The 23,098-nt window shown below is 37.1% G+C and overlaps 1 protein-coding gene across 1 annotated transcript in view; it reads right to left on the reverse strand.

Moving 5' to 3' along the window:
* The window catches only part of Abcd2 (ATP binding cassette subfamily D member 2), a 39,109-nt gene that overhangs the window by 4,358 nt on the left and 11,653 nt on the right, over window positions 1-23,098 (reverse strand). Inside the window, exons 4-8 of the mRNA XM_038343706.1 lie at window positions 22,381-22,546; window positions 21,602-21,696; window positions 17,896-18,041; window positions 8,369-8,514; window positions 3,488-3,572 (exon numbers count right to left, since the gene is read on the reverse strand). Of these exons, the coding sequence (XP_038199634.1) occupies window positions 3,488-3,572; window positions 8,369-8,514; window positions 17,896-18,041; window positions 21,602-21,696; window positions 22,381-22,546 (638 nt within the window). The remainder of the gene's footprint in view (window positions 1-3,487; window positions 3,573-8,368; window positions 8,515-17,895; window positions 18,042-21,601; window positions 21,697-22,380; window positions 22,547-23,098) is intronic.

Raw genomic sequence — 23,098 nt, forward strand, 5'->3', positions numbered from 1 at the left:
CATTTTTGCATTAATGTTCATGAGTGAGATTGGTCTATAATTGTCTTTCTTGGTTAAGTCTTTGTGTGGTTTCGGTATCAGGGTAACTGTAGCCTCATAAAAAGAGTTTGACAGTGTTCCTTCTGTTTCTATTGTGTGGAACAATTTGAGAAGTATAGGTATTAGCTCTTCTTTGAAGTTTTGGCAGAATTCTGTACTGAAACCATCCGGTCCTGGTTTTTGTTTTTGTTTTTTGCTTGTTTTGCTTTTATTAATTTTGGCTGGGAGGCTTTTGATGACTGTTCCTATTTCCTTGAGGGTTAGAGGTCTATTTAAACTGTTTACCTGGTCTTGATTTAATTTTGGACTATCCAGAAAATTGTCCATTTCTTTCACATTTTCCAATTTTGTGGAGTACAGGTTTTTGTAGCAGGACCTAATGATTCGCTAAATTTCCTCAGCATCTGTTTTTATGTCCCTCATTTCATTTTTAATTTTTTTTTAATTTGGATGTTCCTTCTTTGCCCTTTGATTAGTTTGGATAAGGGTATGTCTATTTTGTTGATTTTCTCAAAGAACCAGCTCTTTGTTTCATTGATTCTTTGTATTGTTTTCTTCATTTCTATTTTATTGATTTCAGTACTCAATTTGGTTATTTCCTGTCATTTATTTCCCCTGGGTGATTTTGCTTCTTTTAGTTTCAAAGTTTTCCAGGCCAGTTTTCACCATGAAATTATATTTATTTATTTATTTTTAATTTTCATTTTTTGAGGTTATTATTACATCATTTCCCCCCCTTTTTTCCTTCGACACGCTCCCTCCCATGTACCCCACCCTATTCTCTTTCAAAATCATGGCCTCTAACACCAAATCAGTAGAAAAATTTAATTTTACATAAATAATTACTTGGCATTGTAAGTTATTTCCTACCATGTGTTTGCTGATTAATAGGATCGTGTTACCTATTCTGGAGATGGTGAAGGCTCCTAGATGCAGGGGTTAAAGCATTTTTAATGCCCCATGGGTTTGATTAAGAAAGTGTTTAATGATCACAGCAGCGTCCCCAAGACAACAGCAGAGTTGTTAGTATATATAAAATATTATTTTTTTCTCAGTGTTAATTATTGTTTGTGATTTTAGTTAAGTAGAAAAGATAAAAGAAGAATAAAAGAGAAATATTTAGGTAAAGTTTTCTTTTTCACGAAGCCCTTTTTAGTCTTTTGTTTATTGTATTTTGTCTTGCTTTTTAGAGTGTTTTGAACTAAAGAAGATATGGTATTTTTAAATAGAGAAAAGTATATTTTATACTCTGTTGTTATAGCAAGTTCTAGTCTGAGGAATGTAAGATAAATCATATACTTGTTTTCTTGGCAGACTTAGACCGTGTGTGTGTGTGTGTGTGTGAGAGAGAGAGAGAGAGAGAGAGAGAGAGAGAGAGAGAGAGAGAGAGAGAGAGAGAGATATTGGGCACTTACAGAACTAATACTCATAGTATTAAATGATGTCATCTCTTAGATTTTCTCTTTTGCCCCCTTGCTGTATTGTTAATGGCATAGGATACGTGAAGGAGTGAAGCTATCCTTCTAAGACAGGATTTTCCTGGTCATTCTTTAAATATTAAAATCATAAGACTCTCATAAAACATATTCTACTTATGCTTTATGATAGTATGCATGGTATAATCTCTGGCCAGAGTTCTCTGTTGTCGCTGGCTCAGATCCTTCCTTTTAAAGTTCAGTATGTGATGTCGTCTCATTGTCATGATCTTATTGCTGATCCTGTGCGGATGGGAAGACGCAGTTTCTCAACATTGCACTTTTCCTTCGCTGTGTTTAATTTTCTAATTGATCTGATTCTTTTGCAAAAGTGCTGCCTTTTAACCACGTGCTTGTCTTCCTCGATCTCACAGAATTGACTTGATCTTCACTCATTATTACGTTAGCCCTATACCCCTTCACAATCACAAATCCCAATTACTCCAAATTACAGGTACTTGAAATACTGGGTTATCTTATTAACACTTGAGGAAAGGAAACTGGTCACTTTTGCAATCTAACACATCACCCTCCACAGGCTGCCGATCATATTACTGAGTATTTGTGAATGAAACTCAAGCCAGTTCACAGAGATGGGCTAACAGCTGGCCATAAATGTCAAGTTGCTGTTTGCTCTTGAGTCTCACTGGAAAAAGCAGCATTTCAAATCATAGCAGGAGAAGTCCAGAGTTAGAAAAATTTAGTTCATTTTAAAAACAGGACTGTCTATTCTCAGACTAACAATGTCAACTTATTATTATAGTACATATATTAAAACAACTACGTTTCTTTCTTAAAAATCACAGATATGTATAAAATTGCATAGTGCATGCTTTCATTTATGTAAGGTTATAAAGCAGATAAGCCAGAACAGCTATGGGCATATGCAGAACAGGACCAAAAAAAAGGGTTTAAGAGCCGTTTCCAGGGTAATAAACGCATTTTCTATCTTGGTTGGAGCTGTTGGTTACATAATGTTCCTACAATTACAAAAGATTATTGAATTATATACCTACAACATATACTTAATACATACATTTTATAACAATGATAGCGAACTCAGGCTAAGTGTTAAATAATAACAAGGAGAGGCATACAATAGCATAGGAAACTAAAGAAGGGATATGAATTGCAAATCATGAAACACATGAAGAAAATTAAGATTATCACCAACTTGTGCATAAGACCAAGAAGAAATTTATTCAAAAATTTAACAATGTTTTTGACAGCTAATGAGATAGAATATTTCTAATTCTTTTTATTTATTAGTGTTTTCTAAATAAACATATACTTATGATATATTATTCTAATGCTAAATAATATGTGCTATTGTCTTATAAGATGAAATATATGGAGTGTCTAATGAAATAAAATATAGACAAACCCAAACGTATAAATTTTATACACATTTAGTAAGATATAGTTTTTAAAAATGTCATCCAGTTCCTCTCTCTCCTCCTATATTTGTTTTATTAGATTTAATTAGTACAGTTATTTACTTGTATGTGTATGAGTGTGCACATCATGGTACATGTGGACGACAGAGGACAACGTGCAGTAGTTGTTGGGTCTCTCATTCTATCGTATGGGTCTAGGGCAGTGGTTCTCAATCTGTGGGTCACAACCCCTTTTGGGGGTAGCATATCAGATATCCTGCATATCAGATGATTACGCTATAATCCATAACAGTAACAAAATTAGAGTTATGAAGTAGGAAAGAAATACGTTTATGGCTGGAGGTCACCACAATATGAGGAACTATATTAAAGGGTGGCAGAGTGAGGAAGGTTGAGAACCACTGGTTTAAGAGATACAACTCAGCTTGTCCTTGGTGAAAGGCACCTTTCATCACTGAGCCATCTCTCCAGTCTCCCAGTCAGATATTATTTAACCTAAGATGGGACTGCTGAATCCTGCTGAATCCTTTATTATGTCAGTAACGAATCATAGTTTTCTGAGCACAGCACACTTACTTATGATAGAACATCCGGGCCATTCCCATCCTCTGCTTTTCCCCTCCCGATAGGACATCTTTCCAGTCCATAACAGCATCCCATCCTAAAAACCAAACGAGCAAACAGTAAATGCCTACATACATACACACAGTTACGGATACTTTGCTAATTTGTTACAACTCTTATTCTGGACTAGCAGTTCGTGGCCTGTTTTGATTGAAAATGGGAAGAGCTTTGTATTTTGGAAAGCATATGGATAGATTCCAGAGCCATATGCATGAGTATCTTATGTTAAATGTGATATTTTTTTAAAGAGTAATAATCCCTCACATTGATAGACATCTTGAAAGAGTTGTAAAATTGGCACTCAGTAAAATCCATTTGTTATTTTGGTCAAAGGATTGATGCACATATATTGAATTTTGAGGATAATTGGAGAAAAGATCTAATAATATGCATAGGACAACTGCCAAATACTGAATCAGAGTGGGAGGAGCTAAGTTAACGGTTCCGTCATGCCTGGCATTTTATGCAATTCTTTTCACTCCTCTACAGCTTATGAGACACCTGCTTTTATTTGCACTTTACAAGTAACTAATGCAAAATTCATGGAGCAATAGACATGTCTGAGTTTATGGTTATCTCTCAGACCTAGGGTCTATACTTAGGTCTATTTAATGTTTCCACAGTCTATGCAGCCTACCTGTTAAAGCATCTTAACTACTGATGGCTTGACATGCATTTACAATGTAAGCTTCTATTTTCAAGATTAGGGGATATATGGGAAAACTCCTTTTCATATTTTATGAAAATAATACCTGAAAAATCTAAATGAAAACTAAAATTTTGGAATGGCATATTTTATGGCCACGCTTTTGAAAATGTGTACACATATACCAGACACACATCGGGGAGTGGAATCATAAGAGCCTTATTTTTCAAGTTAACACGTTTGTAATATTTGAATTCCATTTGGCTGCCCAAATGTGACAAATACTGAAGGCAGCATTTCCACATCTCCAGTGTTTGGGGTTTGATTATCCCCATGGAGAAGGGCCACATTCCATGCAGCCATTGCTCTCCCTCAGCTGCCTTTCATCATTACTAAAATTTCTGAATAAAGTTGGTCATAGGTTATAGGAAGAAAGAGAATCTTCATTGTTCTAACTCTGGGTGCCTGAAGAAACACATTACCAGATCAATTATTTAATTCTTTTGCTAATCAAAAAGAATATGAACTCATCTTTTAGCATGCAAGAGATCCGAATCTTTGACAGAATAATGTATGTTAATTTTTAAATCAGATTTCCTCTTTTCTTTAAGGTTTTCTTCTTTTGGGAATTACTATAAAGTTTAGTCCAAGTTTTAGAAAATGTGCTATTAAACCAGGAACAGTGAAACTTGCCTCAATCCTAGGACAGGGGCAAGGGCAGGAGGGTCACCATTTGGGGGCTAGCCTGCACTATACTCTGATACCCTGTCTCAGAAAAAAAGTTTGAAGTTATAAATAAGAAACTAAATGGAGTAGGGAGATAATAATTATGGAGAACAAGGATAGGAAAAGTTATGTTAAGGGTATATCTTAAGTTATTTTAAGATTTTGAATAATGTGAACGTGTCCCCTATTCAAAAACTTAAAAAGGAAATAAATAGAAGTAACATATAAAATAATACAGGGTGGGGAATAATCTAGGAGGAGTTAGGGGAGGCAGAGAAATGAGAGAGAAGAGAACGCAATATTGGGGCCAGAGAAATAGTCCTGTGGTTAAGAGGGCACAGTGCTCTTGTAGAGAACTTGTTTGATTCTCAGCTCTCCTGTCCAGTGGCTCCTAACCACCTGTAGCTTCAGCTCCAAGGGATCCAGCAATCCCTTCTGGCTCCCCAGACACGTGTATTCTTGTGCCCTTACCTCACAATGTATATACACAAAATAGAAAGACATCTTTCAAAAATAATCGATATAGTAACATCTAAGGTGAAAGACTTTAGCACTACTTCCCATCGACGAGGTCAAGTCAGTGTCTTCATCGGAGGAATCACCGCTCATTCCCTTGAGTAAACTTCTAGACATTATTTAAAAAACAGATCTTTATAAGATTATATTACAAAACCCCTCAAAATGCCAGCCTGCTTCTGGGAAAAAACTGTTGAAATAATAATTTTTACATGAGCAAACTTTATAGCACTTATGAAATGTCAATGATGACTTGAGCAATGGATCTAGATAGCAGCACTACGAAGGCATGTTCTGGGGAGAATGACTTGTTCCCTGAACTGAGAAACAAGGCGTGAGAGAAAGGTTTTCAGACAAAGGAAAAGTTAATTTTTACATATTTTAATACATTGCACCCTTCGCTCTACTGAACCCAGAGGGCTCCATCAGCATCCTTAGCAACAGTCTAATGCCTGATGCTCATTCACTGAGACAAAGAAGGCTAAGAAGAACATCATCTCCCTGCTTCCTGAAGATGTATAATTGTATGATTTGTGTCTGTTTGTCCCCATTCTACTCTTTCTATTTTCAAACCTATTTTGGGGAATAAAACATAGGTAGGTCTTTGCTAAGCAAACAGTTAGCTAATCTAAATAATTCCAATAAGAAGTTGTACATTAGTAAGTGGAAGTATTTTCCCGCATTGCTTAGGGGCTCTCAACCCCCATTGGGGGTTGCATATTAAATACCCTGCCTCTCAGGTATCTACTTTACAATTTATAACAGTAGCAAAATTACAATTATGAAGTAGCAACAAAAATAATTTTATGGTTGGAGGGTCACCGCAACATGAGGAACTGTATTAAAGGGTTGCAGCATTGGAAAAGTTGAGAAGCACTGACTTAGATGCTTCATGTCTAGAGATTAAGTGAAACGAATTTCTTAAGAAAGATACATTTATGTAAAATTACATAATAGTTCTTATGCTTAGGAAACTAAAAGACATGCAGCACAGCAGAGCACTGTATGCCTAGTGTTGACCACAGGCTTTCTAAGTTAAATCTTTATTTGAATTCTGTTCTACCAGCTGTTATGGGAATTATTGCAAAGTAACTAACCAGAATTTAATCTGTACAATGAAGACAATAATTCATCATCAATGGACTTCCACGAACATTGAGCAGAAGGATATGTACTTGTTTGGATATGGTATATTCTGTGCAGCAAATATTCAACAAACCATAACTGTTCCTATTATCTCACTAATTTTTTTAATGTGTCCAAGGCAAGGTTTATAAACCTCTAGGCTTGAAACTTAAAAATAGTTCTAAAACTTCTGGCTTCTGAAAAAATCAGAATATTTTGTGTTTATTCTAAATTTCTGCTTTAATCATGGAAGTCCAAGCTTAATTAATTTTCCCATAATATGTAGAATTTATACTGTCAAAGTATTGTGAAATTGGAAGAGATTGGCCACCTGACGCTGAAGGAAAAATCTGTTTTCCCTAGAGAGCAGACAATGTAAATAGAAATATAGTCCTATCAGTCTGGCCTGCTTCGTTTACTTATGAGAGGGATTAGGTCACTGCTTGTGTTTACTTTTTATGCCTGTGCACCACAGTTAATATTACATATATAGCTTCATTTAAGATTCACAGCAGCCTTGAATAAAAAAGAAAACTGTATCACCATTTTACCACTAAAGGCACACTGAGTAATGCTAACTAGGATTTGATTCTTCCACTGAGTCCAAAGTCGATATACTGTTTTTTTTTCTCCCAAAAATAATGTAATTAGACTGGGGTAAAAACATGAACTCTATGTATGCATAACTAAACCTATAATTATGACTTGCTTTCATATTAATTTTCTGGGCTATTAAATCATATGACTTACTAAAATAGTTAAAAAACATAACTATTAGAAACTAGCTGAATTGAAAGCTCATATGTATACATATTCCCACTCTTTCATATATGTCTTATTCTAAAGAAACTTGCAATGAAGAAGTTTTACGTACTATTTAATCTCTTATTTCTTGCCTAAAGATATATATATATATATATATATATATATATATATATACACAGATTAGATATTAGAAAGATTGTGGGACTGAAAACAAACAAATTGTGTGAAATCTACTTTTCAAAATGATATTTAATGTAAGGTGAAAGAGCTCGGCTAGCAATTAAGCAATTATTTCATTATAAACTTTACATACATCTAGAATGATGGTGACCTAAAGAATACTTATACATGTAAATATCAAGGTCTTTAAGTTCTAGATATAGTGTTATGGAGACTGGTAAAAGTGAAGGGTGCCATATTAATCACAATACAGGCAAAACCGGAATATCTATAATAGAAAAAGAAGAAATCTCTACTTACATGCAATGGTCTAATAGTATCACATAGTCAGAAAAGACAGACTTGATACACACCTGGGACAGTCAGCACTATTGTCACCTTGACTAGAGTTAGTCACCCATTGTGCAGCATGCCTATGTGTCTCAGCAAGAGTGCTTCTAGAGAGACTTGACTGACAGAGAAGACCCAGGATGAAACTCAGGACAGACGAAAGGGGGAGAAGGAGAAAGCCAGAGGCTTTCCCAGATCAGAGCTGTGCTGTAGAACCTCCTCTACAACACGACAGAGGGACACCCCCAAAACATTCAGCAAGAGGGGAAACGCATCCCATAGACTGCTTCTGTTGGGTATTTAGTAACTAGTACCAAAGTTAAGTTTACCTACCTAATTAATTGATGCTTTGGGGGGTGGGGGGAGAGGACAGTGTTTTGATGTAGTCTCAGACTTGCTGCACAGGGGAGGGTGACTTGTTCTTGACCCTCCTGCCTCCATGCCCCAAGTGTTAAGATTACTGGTGCACACCATCACACACAGCCCCACAATCGCTCTGTACATAAAGTTACACCACACTTTTTTAAAAAAATGCCATACTCTACCTCCTTCTCTTTGAACGATGTGGTAGAGGTGGACGCTGTGTAGAATGCCTTCTAGGTCTCGGTCAGTGTAACCTTTCTCGTGCATGTCCTCCACAGAGTCGGGATAAATGACTTGATCACGCAGACTTCCAAGAGACATGTATGGCCTGTGAAACACCCAGCATGTGAGTCCTGTTGCAAAGGCATGTTAGCTTACCTAGGGTGACAGCCTGCTGGCTGGAACACAGCAGACTTTTAACCGTCAATTTATAGGATTATATTATGTTTCTTGGTGACTCTTCAAAAATAATACCTGGTTTATGAAAAAAGTAGAGACATACATATAGAAAAGCTTTTTTATAAGAGATCATTTGATATTTTCTGCAGCAAAATATTTTGTTTCACCATTCTGATGACTAGTCTTGTCCACTTGACCAGATCTGGAGCTGACTAAAACCTAAGGGTCTGGGCACACCAGTGAGGATTTCTTCTTAAGTCATTTGAATTGGGTAGACCTCCATTCAATCCCGATCTTCTGATCCCATCTTCAACTTGGACCACATCTGGCGACAGGTTTTATATAGGCCATGGAAGAAGGAAGCGTTCTCTCTTTGCCTGCTTGTCATCACGTTCATTGGCAAGTTCACTTCCTCACTGTTATTAGTGCCTACTTCTTCCAGATTCCGGCATATATTGAAGACCAGCTGAGACACCCAGCCTTGTAGACTGAAGAGCTGGATTCTTGGACTCTCCATCGGTAGACAGCCATTGGTGGATTAGCTGGACCACAGCCTGTGAGCCACTCTAATAAATCCCCTTTAAATATTTTCCTTAAATAAATCAATATTTATCTATCTGTCTGTCATTCTGTCAGTTCTGTTCATCTAAAAAACACTGATTATTACAGCCATATTTGATAAAGATTGCTTCTGTACATCTAAAATTATTTACATTAAATATAAAACTTGGAGTTTTGCCAGCAATGTAGACAAACTGAAAGGCACAATATTATTGGTAAGAAAATGTAAATTAATATGACATTGGTTTCCTTGTTTATCAGACAAGCAAAAAATCCAACAGCTTGATAATTGAGTCAGCTGACGGGCCCATGGGAAAACAGATGTTCCCATACCATGGTGAAAACCCAACCTCCTTGGGGGAAATCTGGCAAACTGACATGTCATTTGCCTTTTGACCTACTTCTGGGAATTTTCTCGGAGGATATGCTCCTAAAAATGTCAAAAAGGAAATTTTTCCTGAGCTTACCCATTGCAGTGCTATTTGCAGGGTCCAAAGCCAAGTTAAAGGAGCACGTGGAGAGAATCCTTGAATCGACTATCTCTACCTACTGAGAGGACCTCTATCTGGACCTACTGTGAGGCACTAAAGAAAGAGGCCAGGCATGTACCCAGGAAGAAACAGAGCGAGTTCTATGATCACCATTCAGCTGCAAAGGAAAAGGTGAAAGCGGACCCAGAGCAGGGTGTCTCACAGCAGCTCCAACAAGCTGACTGACGGATGACTGACTTGTCCTTGCCCATGGCTGTGGGAAGGTTACTGTCATACCTGGCCTCTATCCACTAGGTGTCAGCATCATCTCCTCGAACATGATTTTAAACACTTGTCTACAAGTCTCCACATGGGGCAAATTCCCCTAGGTTACAAAGTTGTCCCCAATTGAGAAACACCGGTAGACAGTTTGTCACCTTCAATGAAAAGATGAAGGTGATATAAACACACGCTTTTGGTTACGCCTACAGAAGGAAACAGAAGCAAGCCAAAAATGTCACCAAGAAGGTGAAATGGATAGAGTAAATGTGTTCTTTAAACATCTTTTCTTTTGTTCTCTCTCTCTCTCTCTCTCTCTCTCTCTCTCTCTCTCTCTCTCTCTCTCTCGTGTCTGTCTCAAGAACAATGTAGCCTTGCCTGTCCTGTCCTAGAAGACTGTGTAGACCAGGCTGGCCTTGAACTCACAAAGATCTACCTGCTTCTACCTCTCGGTGCTGGGTTAAAGGTGTGCACCACATCCTTTCTATACAAGTTTTGATTTTATAGTCATGTTAAAATGTCATTATTTTATGAATAAAATTAAATAAACAGCCAAAATTAATTGAAAAACAAGGAACTGAATGTTGTTTATCAGGAGGAAAAGATTAGGAATGGAATGAGCTAAGTAACACTGGCTACATTGCTTCAAGAAATTATAAAATGATTTAAAACAGTTTCTTAACTCCATTCTCACCTCGAGTATCTGAAGGCCATCCTTTCAAACGATCAGATCATGTAGGCAATGCAGTGCATGTCTCTTTGCGTTCAACAGCAAGTGCTCTTACCCACCGCATCATCCTCCCAGACTTTCAGCTTCCACACCAAGTGTAAAGTGATAATAGCCTGGACTGTAAGCCTCAGACTATGAGAGGATGGCTCTTCATTGGTTTAAACTGCCAGTATTTGGTGACTTGTGGCAGCAGCAGTGGCGACTAACACAGGCAGAGACTTCACAAACCATGCCCAACTGGAGCGGCTCTGTCAGGAACACCGGGCCATCCTAGCTAAGCATCTGTTTTATCCGGACAGTAAGAGCTAGATGCTGTGGCTCAGCAGCCAGAAGTGCTGGCTGCTCTTGCAGAGGAGCCCCATTTGGTTTCCAGTACCCATGTGATGGTTCACAACTATTTATAAATTCCAGTGGCTCCAATACCTTCTTCTGATTTCCAAGGGCATCAGGCATTCATGTGGTGCATAGAAATACATGCAGGTAAAACATTCATACACATTTTAAAAATATTTAAAAATATTATACCAGCCCTGTATGTTTGGCTGAAGAGAATGGCTTTAAATACAAATCATGTTTTGCAGACTAAATGTCCACTTATTTTTTCACAGCATTTACAAAGTGTTTCTTTGAGGGACTCTTAGAACATAATTGTTTTGTATAATATTTAACTATTATTTGAAATAAGAATGTTTGTGTTTCAACTACACACATACATTAAAGATTTTTATGAATACAAAGAACCACTTAAGTATCTTTGTTTAATTTGGCATGTGCTTAAGATTTCATATCAGCCTTTAATGTCTATAATTCAGTGGCTTTGTTAACACATCCACAAGATCAAGTGGCCATCACCCTCAGCTTGAGAAAACTTTTCTTGGCTCCTCCAGAAGCCCCATAGCCAGAATCAGACACTGTCATCTGGCGGCTCCTTGTAACCAGTCTGTTTCGTGTCTCCATGGAGTTGCCTATTCTAAATATAACAAATACACAGACTCACACAATATGTGCTCTTTTATGATTGACTTCTCCCTAATGACAAAATGTTCTCGGGTTCAAGCGTGTTTTAAAATAAGCTATATTCCTTTTTAGAGCTGAATATTATTATGATGTTATATTGTAGGTGCAAGCCACATTCAATTCATTCATTCATCTCTGGAAGGATATTTCATTGTTTACTACTTTGGGGAATTATGCGTATTGGGTATAAACCAGTAAAAGGAACTGTGGGGCAAAGATCTTTCTGGGCTACTGCCAGGCTGTTTTACAAAAGAACTGAACCATCTTCAGTCACATTTCTGTCCTAAGTTTAAGGTTTCTCCTTCAGCCCTCTTTCCTTTCCTGATCCATTCTAGTCACGTTCTCTTAAAGCAGAGTACAGTTCATTTGCTTACACATATCACCTTAAGCAATCATTTACAGAATTATCTTAAGTTCACACCTACAAATCGTAACCCCAGCACTGATGAAAAGTAGGACCACTTTGCACTTAGTGACTATTCGGGACCTTGGGAAAGAGAATGCTTACTGACTGAAAATTGATGCGAGCTCTAACGTAACACACATCGGTAGGTGCAGGTCTCCTCCACCTTAGCATAAAGCATAGATGTTAATGCAAAGAGCAGTCCCGTCACAAGACACAGTCAAGACTGCAATGTTAAAATTACACCTGTGCATCCAGTCTATGAGCACCGCTAAAGGCTTTGCCGTACACCCTGACGGACGGCTAGCATTTGATGAAGTCATCATTCCTGTCCGTGTTGCAGCGTGCAGCACTCTGTGCTATACAGGGCAGAGTAATTGTTGTGTTAACAGGCTTTAGAGAGGTGGTTCTGGAGAGACTCCTAATCTCGCTATTGTATTACCACCACTCAACTATGAACTTGACCCAGTTCGTTTGTGAAGTCACTTATTTTATTCCATTTATCACGAGTGCAGAATGAAGCAGCTGAATGAATTGATGCGGCAAGACTGTTTACTGCAACACAGGCACAAAGGAAGGGGCTCAATACGTGATCGTCATTTAAATAAGAAGCTCACTTCCCTTGCGTTCTCTAAGTGAAAACAAGACGAAGTCGCGATGGAGGTGTAGCTCCCTGATGGAGTACCTGCCTCTCGTGCAGTGCTGACTGAGCCTCAGCAATGAAAACAATTCTTATAAAAAAGGACAAGTAAATATAAAATATTTCACTCTCATCGGATAGTTGTCTGTGGGCTTTTAGCCCATAGTAAGTTTTATTATCCTTAATAGGATAATAGGTGTCTGTGTAGATGTAAAAGGTAGATCCTGTTAAGTATTTAATAAAGTACTTCACGTTGATGTAGATTTTCTTTGGCTAGCCTCTAGTTCACTGGTGTAGTTTATAGGACTTGCAAGATCTCAATACTTCAGATGCCTTCATTTTTAAAAAAGCAGAGTAAAGGGGCTGGAGAGATGGCTCAGAGGTTAAGAGCATTGCCTGCTCTTCCAAAGGTCCTGAGTTCGATTCCCAGCAACCACATGGTGGCTCACAACCATCTGTAATGGGGTCTGGTGCCCTCTTCTGGCGTGCAGGCATACACACAGACAGAATATTGTATACATAATAAATAAATAAATAAATATTTAAAAAAGCAGAGTAAATCTGTAACTTCATCAAAATACTTAATACTTAAAATTTCTATAGATATCTCAAAGTCATCTAATTTTCTCTGGTTTACAGAGAGAAATTTGTCTTACAAGGGTTCATACAGATATACATACAGGCTAAAACATCAATAAAATAATTTTTAAAAAGAGAGTAAAAAATGATTAACTGTCTTAGTAAAAGTATTGGAGATCAAATCCATACCCAGTAATTAAATTTTCATAGTTATTAGTTATTACAAGCATCCTAGTTATTTTTAAAATTTGCTTTAGACTCTCATTTTCTGGTCCTAACATTGAACTTTTTGATATTTCTTTTTGATATAATTTACTGTTTGTTAGATTTTTCTGGATTTTGATTATTCTGTATTTGAGACAAAGGAGGGAAGAAGAACACGGAAAAGTATAATCTCTACTTTTGTGCTCAGAGTCAAACATCTTAAAACTATATGGTTTAACTAGACAATACTGATAAAGATTGAACAGTTTTAACTCAAAGGCATGGGAGTGTAAAGTTGAAGAGTAATATGCCATTTCTCCCGCCGAGTGACCAAACAGGAAGAAGGCAGGGCAAACCATGAATACTCACTGCCAATCACTGAAAAATGCGCAGGTTGAACCAATCATGTTATCGGGCTTTTTCATGCACAGCAAGCTCAAGATGTGAGTTCTGAATGCATAATAACATTCCTAACATTCTTACGTGTTTTAGCGAATAAGAGATACTCAACTCGAAAAAGATATTTACTATTATGAAAATTAAATCATCCAACAGTTTGCATAGAAAGCAAGGAATTAGCCTCAAGAACTAGATCTACCCAGCCTTCACTGCTCCTCAGCAATTTCTTTAAAACAGAACTGCTAATTGACATTTATCCATCACAAAAGAGGATTAGGCAACATACCCAGTGCAAGCCACAAAATCGACAGATGGTTTATAGTGTAAGATGCCAGAACAGACAGGCAGATTTGCCAATAGAAAGGAAATCTGGCGGTCATTCAGTACTGAGGCAATGCTCAGTGGCAAAGTGTGTGCTCAGCATGCCTGAGGCATGGGTTTAACACAAGAACCTCCCACCTGCAGGAAGTTTGGCTAATTTAATGCAATTTCTTTTGTTGTTGCTTTTGTTTTTGAGACAGTTCCCTGGGGTAGCCCTGGCTGGCCTAGAACTCATTCTGTAGACCAGGTTGGCCTCCAACTCAGAGATCCACCTGCCTTTGCCTCCTGAGTGCTGGGATTAAAGGCTTGTGCCACCACCACCCAGTTTAATACAAGCCTTATGAAGATTGTACATAATCTTTCATTTTTTAACGTTTTATTTCTCAGACTCAGAGTGACGGACAGAATTTAGACATATGTACACAAATTCTGATATATGGTTGTAGGAAGTCTAAGTCTATTGCCGGCTGTTTGATGTAGTATATGGGCATGCTGTTTTGAGTAGTAAGAGCTTCCTTAGCGCCTCCCTCCTGAGATAATTTCCTTCAAAAAAGAATAGTAGTGAGACAGGAACATTTGAAACAGAATTCCAGGCTGGGTCATGCCCAACCATAGAAGTTGCTGAAAAGAGAATGTGTGTACTCTAACGATCCCTGGAGGCTAGCTAAAGCAGCACAAAGGGATGTGAAGTGCCCCTCTGTCATTCTTCCCTCCCTCCTTTCTTTCCTCTAGGTTCTCCCACATCCCATATTTCAGTGTCTCATTTTGATGATAGACAGTGCATTGACAGCATTGATTAGCTAGGAAGCTAAATTAAATACACGTAAAACTGTAAAGTTGGCTTTGGGGGCTGTGGCAGCTGCAGACAGAAACTCACCAAGGGCTAAGTAAGTGAGTCATAGGCCATAAATCAGGGAAGAAGTGAAAGCAAGAGCCGAGAGTCATCAGCCTGTATTTAGAGGCTTGGGACAGAGAGAAAAGGCACCAAGAATTGAAAAAATAATTCAGGAAATACACCAACGTGGAACCAAAGTGGAAGATGCTTCTTGAAAGTCATGAAAGCTGGTCCAGTAGGGGGTGATGAGCATCAGCCATCTGATTGAGGGGCACAGTCAGATGGTGCAGGACATTCGGTCTCCGCTGGAAAATGCCAGAATGGGTTTCCAGTACTACTTGAGCAAAGCCCCAGCCTCTCGCCATTCACCAGCCCGGAGACAGAAAGTGGCTAATGCACTTTCCAGACGAAACATTCTGTCCTAAAACCTACGGCTGCTCCAGTTCTTATATCCTGTCATTGACGAACACAGGGTGCGGGACAATGGCGTGGAATTTATACAGACCAACTCTGTCTTCATGTACCACGGCCCAGTTTCCCAATGATCTGGTTCTTGTTATGAACATTGCTAAAGCATTAGAAGACACCAACTGAGAAAACACTAGTGCAATTTCGCAATTTCTCAGGAATTCGTGTTTCCCAATTTTTTAAAATGAGTCAGAGTAGCATTTCTGTCTGGGTCCCTGTGTGTGAAGGTTTGGTCAAAAACCAACTGCGAACTTTTCCCCAAGTAGTTTTACTTTGCTTATTACATAATATAAGAAACCCACTGTCATAAAACCCACTGCACTTTCACCAGTGAAAGCAGCGATGTATTTTGCATTTAATCACTGCATAAACAGATCCAGTCTCTAAAAAGAAATACTTCAATCACACTGATTAACTGTAGAATCTGTTTAATGACCTACACATAGTTCATACATAGACCTGAATTCTGCATTGGCTTTTCTGCCAAACTAGTAGCTCGCTTACATTCCATTGCTGGGGAGTCATGCAAAAATTAATCATAGCAGTCATTTATTTGATGACCTATGTTCATTTACTGACACATATTTTAAAAGAGGTCATATTGTTATCTTCCTTTACGTAATAAAATCTTCTGTGATCATTTGAAAACTTACTTGAAAAAAAATCACTGGCTTTTAGAATATAGGAAATAAACACTACAACTAGATTCCCTTGTTTACATTTGTATTTTAAATAAATGTTGAGCAAAAGTGGAAGGAGCGTGACTCTATAAAAATTTAGGTGTAAAAATGATTTCCCATGCCCTTAGATGCAAATAATTAAGGTGAACTGACTTAAAACAATAATCATGTAAGAATTAAAATGTAGACTACTCCTGCTTATTTTTTTCTTTAACTAGGTTGGAGTTGGAAGTTTTTCTTAGGCAAAAATACATTTCATAGAAAAAATTTCTTAATGATTACTGTTTATTGTAAAGCATCGTGGCTCGTTCCCTCTGAGGGTAAAGGTTAATTTAGTCACTTTCATAAACTTGCCCACTACTTGGGAAACTCTTTTCACTATATCAAATGTATATTCAAAAGTGTTTCATTCATACAACATATACATAATATTTAATGGGTAAATGTAAACTTTATTTATGTGCTTTCATTTTCATCAAGAATACATTTCTTGATAGAACATTTTTCACGTGGTTCTATACCTTATAGCTTAAGTGCAAAATTGAAATCAGGCTACTTGCTACATTCATTTATAAAACTCAAACTGGGGTTACCCAAAAGACAGAGAAGAAACAGTGCTTACTGTGTCGCATGGCATTTGAGTTGTGTTAAACTCGGGTACCAGCAACACTGCTCATATTTAACATTTTCAACCAACACTTTTCTTCATCTTCCTATAAACAAGACTGCATCCTGCTACTAATGCCATGAGTCCTATTTGAAAGAAAATAAAGTCACAGTCTCAAACTGCTGCTTATGGTCTAAAGCTCAGACCAATGGGCAGGATGATAGCACCATTTAATGACAAAGAAGAGGGGACTAACGTGTGAGATGCCGGCCCTCAGTGTGACATGAACTTGTGCTCCAGCCCCATGCCTCCATCCTAGGTTCCCCAATACATGTCTCTGTGAAGTCCTCTGATCAGACTGAATACTGTGTCCTGTCTGCTTGGCCCAGAGGGCAGATCGGGTGACCCGGATGCAATGCCAGTAATGTACTGTCTACTGAACCTGGCTGACACTTGAAGAACTCATGGGACCACAGAAGCTTATCTTTTGTCTATACCTGGTTTTCTCTCACCCACAATAAATACTTTAAACTCTCAAATATATAACTTTGAGTTTAGATACTTCTGTAGTTGTTAGGATGGAAAATGATTAAAGATTTTGGCAAAAACAACGAACTTTTCTTTGTTTATCTTATTTTCTCATCCTTAAAACAATTTTAATTAGGATAGTTAAGATTATTAATTATGTAGCATAATCACAACAACGACTGTAAGGACACTTTCAGGATTGAGTGGAGAATTTTCAGGCACATGAGTACATGTAACATGGTGGAAAGACCTGACTAGAACCAAAGCACTATATCTTTATCTCCAAGAAGATAATCTGACATCTAATCATTCCTTGGATCAATTTATTCTTTCCTAAGACATCTGAAGTCTCTGACTATTCTTAGCATCTTATCAAGTGTGGAAACTACAGGAAGCAGCACTGATCCAGAATCTATTACAGTCAAAACAGTGAAAAAGAATTCTGGGGACAACTGAACTCATTCCTACTTATTCAACAGCTTCTCTCAATGAAAATACCCTTAGTTGAGCATAAACCAAAGAGCCTGAGGAATAAACACAATTCAAGAGCAAAGGCAATTGTCGTCATTTGATATGAAGAATGCCTTACCTCTGTGGAATATAGAACATGTGTTGGGGAGGTGGTTTATAGAGGACTCCTTCATACACAGGCCACAGCCCACTTAAGATTCTGAACAGAGAGCTTTTCCCACAACCATTGGGACCAGTTATCAAAAGATGCATCCCTTCTTCTACCTGAAGTCAGAAATAAAATAGTAAGTTGCAATACTTAATAATTTTTTTCATTTGGTAGCATTTTAAAGTTATTTAAACATTCAATCACGTGATAATATTGGACGTTAAAGAAATCAAAGAAAATATATCAGGATTAGAATGTCAAATCTGGCTTTGACAATTCTCTAAAGCTAAAAGTATTGTAAAATTAATTGCAAGAAAATGGATCTTCTTAGAATGAACACTGACTCTTCAACACTTCAACTGAGATATCATTATCAGATCTACACACATGGAGAGAGATGAGCTACACAGGAAAGAAGATAAATCATAAGGTCTAAATTAAAAATGCGTTACATTTTATTTATCCAACTATTTAATTAAATTTATATAAATCCAAATGCAACTCATAACTGAATATACTATAAAGCACAGTTACCCAAGGAGCCTGCTGGGTTCTTAATTTTTTACTTCAGTGTCTGAAATGCTACAAAAGCACACAATCAAAGAGAAAAGATTATTCTTATTCTGCTTCATTCACAGATGTAATAAATATACTTATGAAACAAAACCAGATGAAAGCAAGAGCACTGTACCATAAAGTATGGTTTAGGTTGAATTTAAACAGATATGGGCAAGTCTCCATATTCCAGACTCTAGTTCTGAGGAGTCATCTCTCTAAGAATTGAAATAATTGAAGGGAAAAAAAGGTTGTGCCTGTATTGAATATGTACAGAACCTTTTTCTGTATAAAATTTTACATAAAGGAGTTGAATGTTAACAGGTTTGGGTGTCATGGAGCCCATCACTCACTTAGGAAGACTGTATACACATAAAATATTCACCCTCTTTATATAAATTGTGATCATATACGTATATCATCCATTGATAAAACAAGTTACTTGTTATCAGAAGCTCCCCTTTATCATTTGTCTTAGTTACCAATTACATTTAAACAGCTGGACTTCGGGTCTCTGCACTGTGCTCAGTAGGGTGGGAAGGCTGCCTTCCTATCCCATGGGCAGGGCAACATGAAGAGCAAGGGACAGGAATGCTGCTTACAGATTTGATCTGTTTTATAATCAGTGGTGTGAAAACCGAAGCTAAGACGAAAGGACAAGAGGCAGAGCTCTACAGGATGTCTATGTGCTTATATTTCCACGGAATGGACACAAATAGCTTACTTTCTGGCATAGAGAAGACACAATGCCAAAAACAAAGACAAAGGTGAATTGACTTGCTTCTTCTCTTCTAGATTCCTTGATGATTAATTTGACAGATGCATGAGTACTCTCCAAAAGATTTTTGGAGTAGTACATTCTTAAAATGTTCTAAAAGGGTCAGTTTCTATTAGGAATTCCTAGGAATTTAACATGTTTTTTTTAAGTTGGAAAACTTTCTTATATTTATCTATTTCTTTAGCATAAGTTCTCAAAAAATGCTGACTAAATACACTTTGAATTTTTTGATAAGTCAAAATTTTAATTTTGAAGTACAACAAAAGGATGAAAATCATTTTCCTTAAACAGTATGTATTTCCCAGCCAGGTTATGGTGGAGTACGCCTTTAATTCCAGCACTCAGGAGGCAGAGACTGGTGGAGCTCTATGAGTTTGAGGCCAGTCTGGTCTACAGTGCATATTCCAGGACAAGCTCCAAAAGCTACAGAGAAACCCTGTCTTGACAAACCAGAAACAATAATTTTGTATTTCCCAATTAATACTGAAAAGACACAACTTTTTATCCTATTCTACGGAGATTAGAATTGAAATACAGCTTCTCGGGGCAAATATAATAGGAAACAGTGTGTTGTAACAATGTACATCTTCATAGGATTTTAAAAGTCTGTAAGAGTCTTCTTCTGGATTACTGTTTATTTTCTACCAGAAACTGAGCTCTGAGTTTTTCTTTAAAAGTCTGTAAGAGTCTTCTTCTGGATTACTGTTTATTTTCTACCAGAGACTGAGCTCTGAGTTTTTCTTCAGGGAATGAGGGCTCTAAGGGGGCGTAGTTAGAAGACAGTATATTCAGGCCTTGTTTATTTATTTAAAAATTATAGCAACAAGAACCGGTAATATATTACCTACACCGACAAAACAACCACAGAAACAAAGAGCCACATAAAAATCACAGACTGTTTCTGTTTCTTTGTTTTCGAGAGTGAGGACTGAACTCAAGGTCTTTGCATGCCAGGAAAGCACCCTAACCACTCAGCTTTATCCCCATCTAAATTACCTAAGTATTGATAGATAATAAAATATTTCATATTTGAAGTGAGTAGCTAATTGGTACTCATGTCCTATCCCAATAATAAAACCAATATGTAGGTTTATAATGAAAAGATAAATCTTGACCAAGTTATTTCTCTCGAATTTATTAACAGAATTTCCTTTGTGTTTAATGTATTGCATCCTCTCTTTTCAACATCAGTAACCTTCATCAATTGTAAACATATTTCTAATAATAAGCCTAGGCTAAGATCTATTCCAAAATCATTAGTATTATGGTGTTCATAATTGAGTCATGAAGTTTGACCATGCCTTCATTTAAACATAGCTCAGCTGCCTTCATTTTAGTTGGTATGGTTTGAATCTGAAATGTCCCCTCTAGACTCATGTGTTGGTCACTAAGTCTCCAACTTGTGTTACATTTTGGAAGGTGGTGGAGAGCCTCAGACATGAGTCCTACCTTGAAGGAGAAGGTCAGTTAAAACTTGTCCTCTGATTGTTCCTTGGCCTGACCCTTTGTGCATTCTCTTTCTCTACTTGCTATCTAGCGTGCACTAAGGACTTTACTTTGGTTCTCGTTCGTGGAAGATGTTCAGCTATTTCTCAGGCCCAAAGTAGTGAGACTGCTCAACCCTAAGTAGATCCCCCGAAACAAAGAGCCAACTAAATAGTTCCTCTTTCTAAGTTATCAGTGTATGGACACAATGACTTAAGTACCAATACAACATATTTGACATTTTTTACTAAGTTCTAAAAGTATGTTTAAATTTCACAAAGCTTTTAAATCAGAGCTGTGAACTTACAAAATGTTCTTGTACTTCTTAGTTTTGTAATTAATATATAGAATATTAAATCAATTATTTTCAACAGAATTAAAACCTGAAGCTGTATCCATGAATCTTCTGATTTTTTTAAAGTAGAAATTAAAATTAGAAAATTTGTATTAGATAAACCGAATTTGATAATGACCTTTGGCGAAAGGCAATATTTTTAGAAAGTATGTAAGAGTGTAGTCTTACAGATTTCTTAATAACTTTTAGAAAAAGTAAAAATTCATTTCCAGATATTAATTTCTTATATTTCCTCTTGTTTCCCCCAAAACTATCTTGAAGGGTCTCAGTGATCTGTAATTTGATTTTCAACCTAGCACTAAAGCAGCTAAAATCAAAGTTCTCTTTTCTCTCTGCTTTCTGAGGAAGTTACTGCTGCTGCAACTGAGCCGCTGTGCATACCTTTTTGACTTCCCCTTTTCCACACGCTCCTCTCCAAGTATTTAACATAAGGTACATGAATTCTGAGTGGTTTTCTATTAGTGTGAGGCCAACAACCAGAAGATTCTTGACTATCATCTTACTTTGAAGTTTAGCCTTGAAGCCACCACTTCTCCTGCTGGTGTAATTATGGGCACATTTTCACAAATGATTCCGTGATCCACATCAATAACTGTTCCTGCAATCAAGGAATAGTTTATGTCACAAAGGCCATCACAAGTTACTGCTAATCAATTTGAATAATACAACAGAATGGATAAACTCGATTATAAAGATAATTCACATCTATAAGTCATAGAAAAAAATAAAAAATACATGAGTCAATTTAACATCTATATTTAAATCCACTTAGAAAATGTTTTGGAAAAAACAATCATAATCAAAGCCAGTATCTTTATTCCCACAGACTTAAACTCTATCTGATGCAACCTAGCCACACAATTAGAGTTATTTGATTCCCCTATTTCCTACAAAAAAGAAAAAAAAAACACTGCTCCAAGAAAAGAATTAGGAAGTGAAATATTTTAATACATGACACACATTTAGAAATAGAATAATGAAAAACAATAAGGCAGTAACATTAATTCTACTTATTAGCTCAGACTTTAAGAACAAACAATTCTTTCAGCCACGTGTGCTGTTTGCAAACGCAACGTGAAGACATTTCCCAAAATATCACTGCCATGTTTCCTTCCTTCCCTGCTTGTCAACACAATATTACAGACCACTGTTTAAATAATGCTTGCTGTTCAAATTCTAGTTTCTTTAACTCTGAAAAGCTGTTTTCTACGAAAGAATTCTTTAGTTCTTTTCATAAGATGACACTGAACCCCACATCATGAAAACCCCTGAAGTTAGTTACCTTTAATTGCTAGGGTGTCACTGAGGGGTAGCTCCACGATCCCTCCACTCTTGCTATGCTGGTCAGGCTCCTGAGTGACATTTCTCTTATAAATGCCTCTTTTCACTTCATCAAAGACCCAGAACATATTGTAGACTCTAGCAGTATAGCCTGCTAGTTCAGTGATCTAAAATCAATGTGTAAAGAATGAGTTAATACAGCCATAATAGATACTCTAAAATATTATGTAGTGTATAAACCTCTTAATTTGTTGCTGAAGATTCTACTTTATTGTATATGACAGAAAAAAACCAATACATCTGATTATTGAAGCAAGCCATGGAAAGACGCTATTGTATATTGACAGAAAAAAACCAATACATCTGATTACTGAAGCAAGCCATGGAAAGACGCTTATTAGGGACAATAAAGAAGACATCAGTATAGCTTTCGTTGGAGCTGTAAAACAAAAATATTGATTTACCTCAGTGTTCAAAATGAACTGAGAAGCTCCTGTAATATTAATGAGTTATGCATGTCTTCTAGTCACATTTCTGATTTGTCCTGCTTAAATGAAAGGATGATCCTTTATATTTGCTTCCGTTTGTTTGTTTGTTTGTTTGTTTGGGTTTTCTGTTTGTTTGTTTTATTTTTGAGTCAGAGACTTACTGTGTAGCAGCTCTGGCTGGCCTCATACTTAAAGAGGTCTGCCTGCCCTGCCTCCTAAGCACTGGGAATA

Source organism: Arvicola amphibius, chromosome 9 (assembly GCF_903992535.2).
Source record: "Arvicola amphibius chromosome 9, mArvAmp1.2, whole genome shotgun sequence".
NCBI classification, from domain to species: domain Eukaryota; kingdom Metazoa; phylum Chordata; class Mammalia; order Rodentia; family Cricetidae; genus Arvicola; species Arvicola amphibius.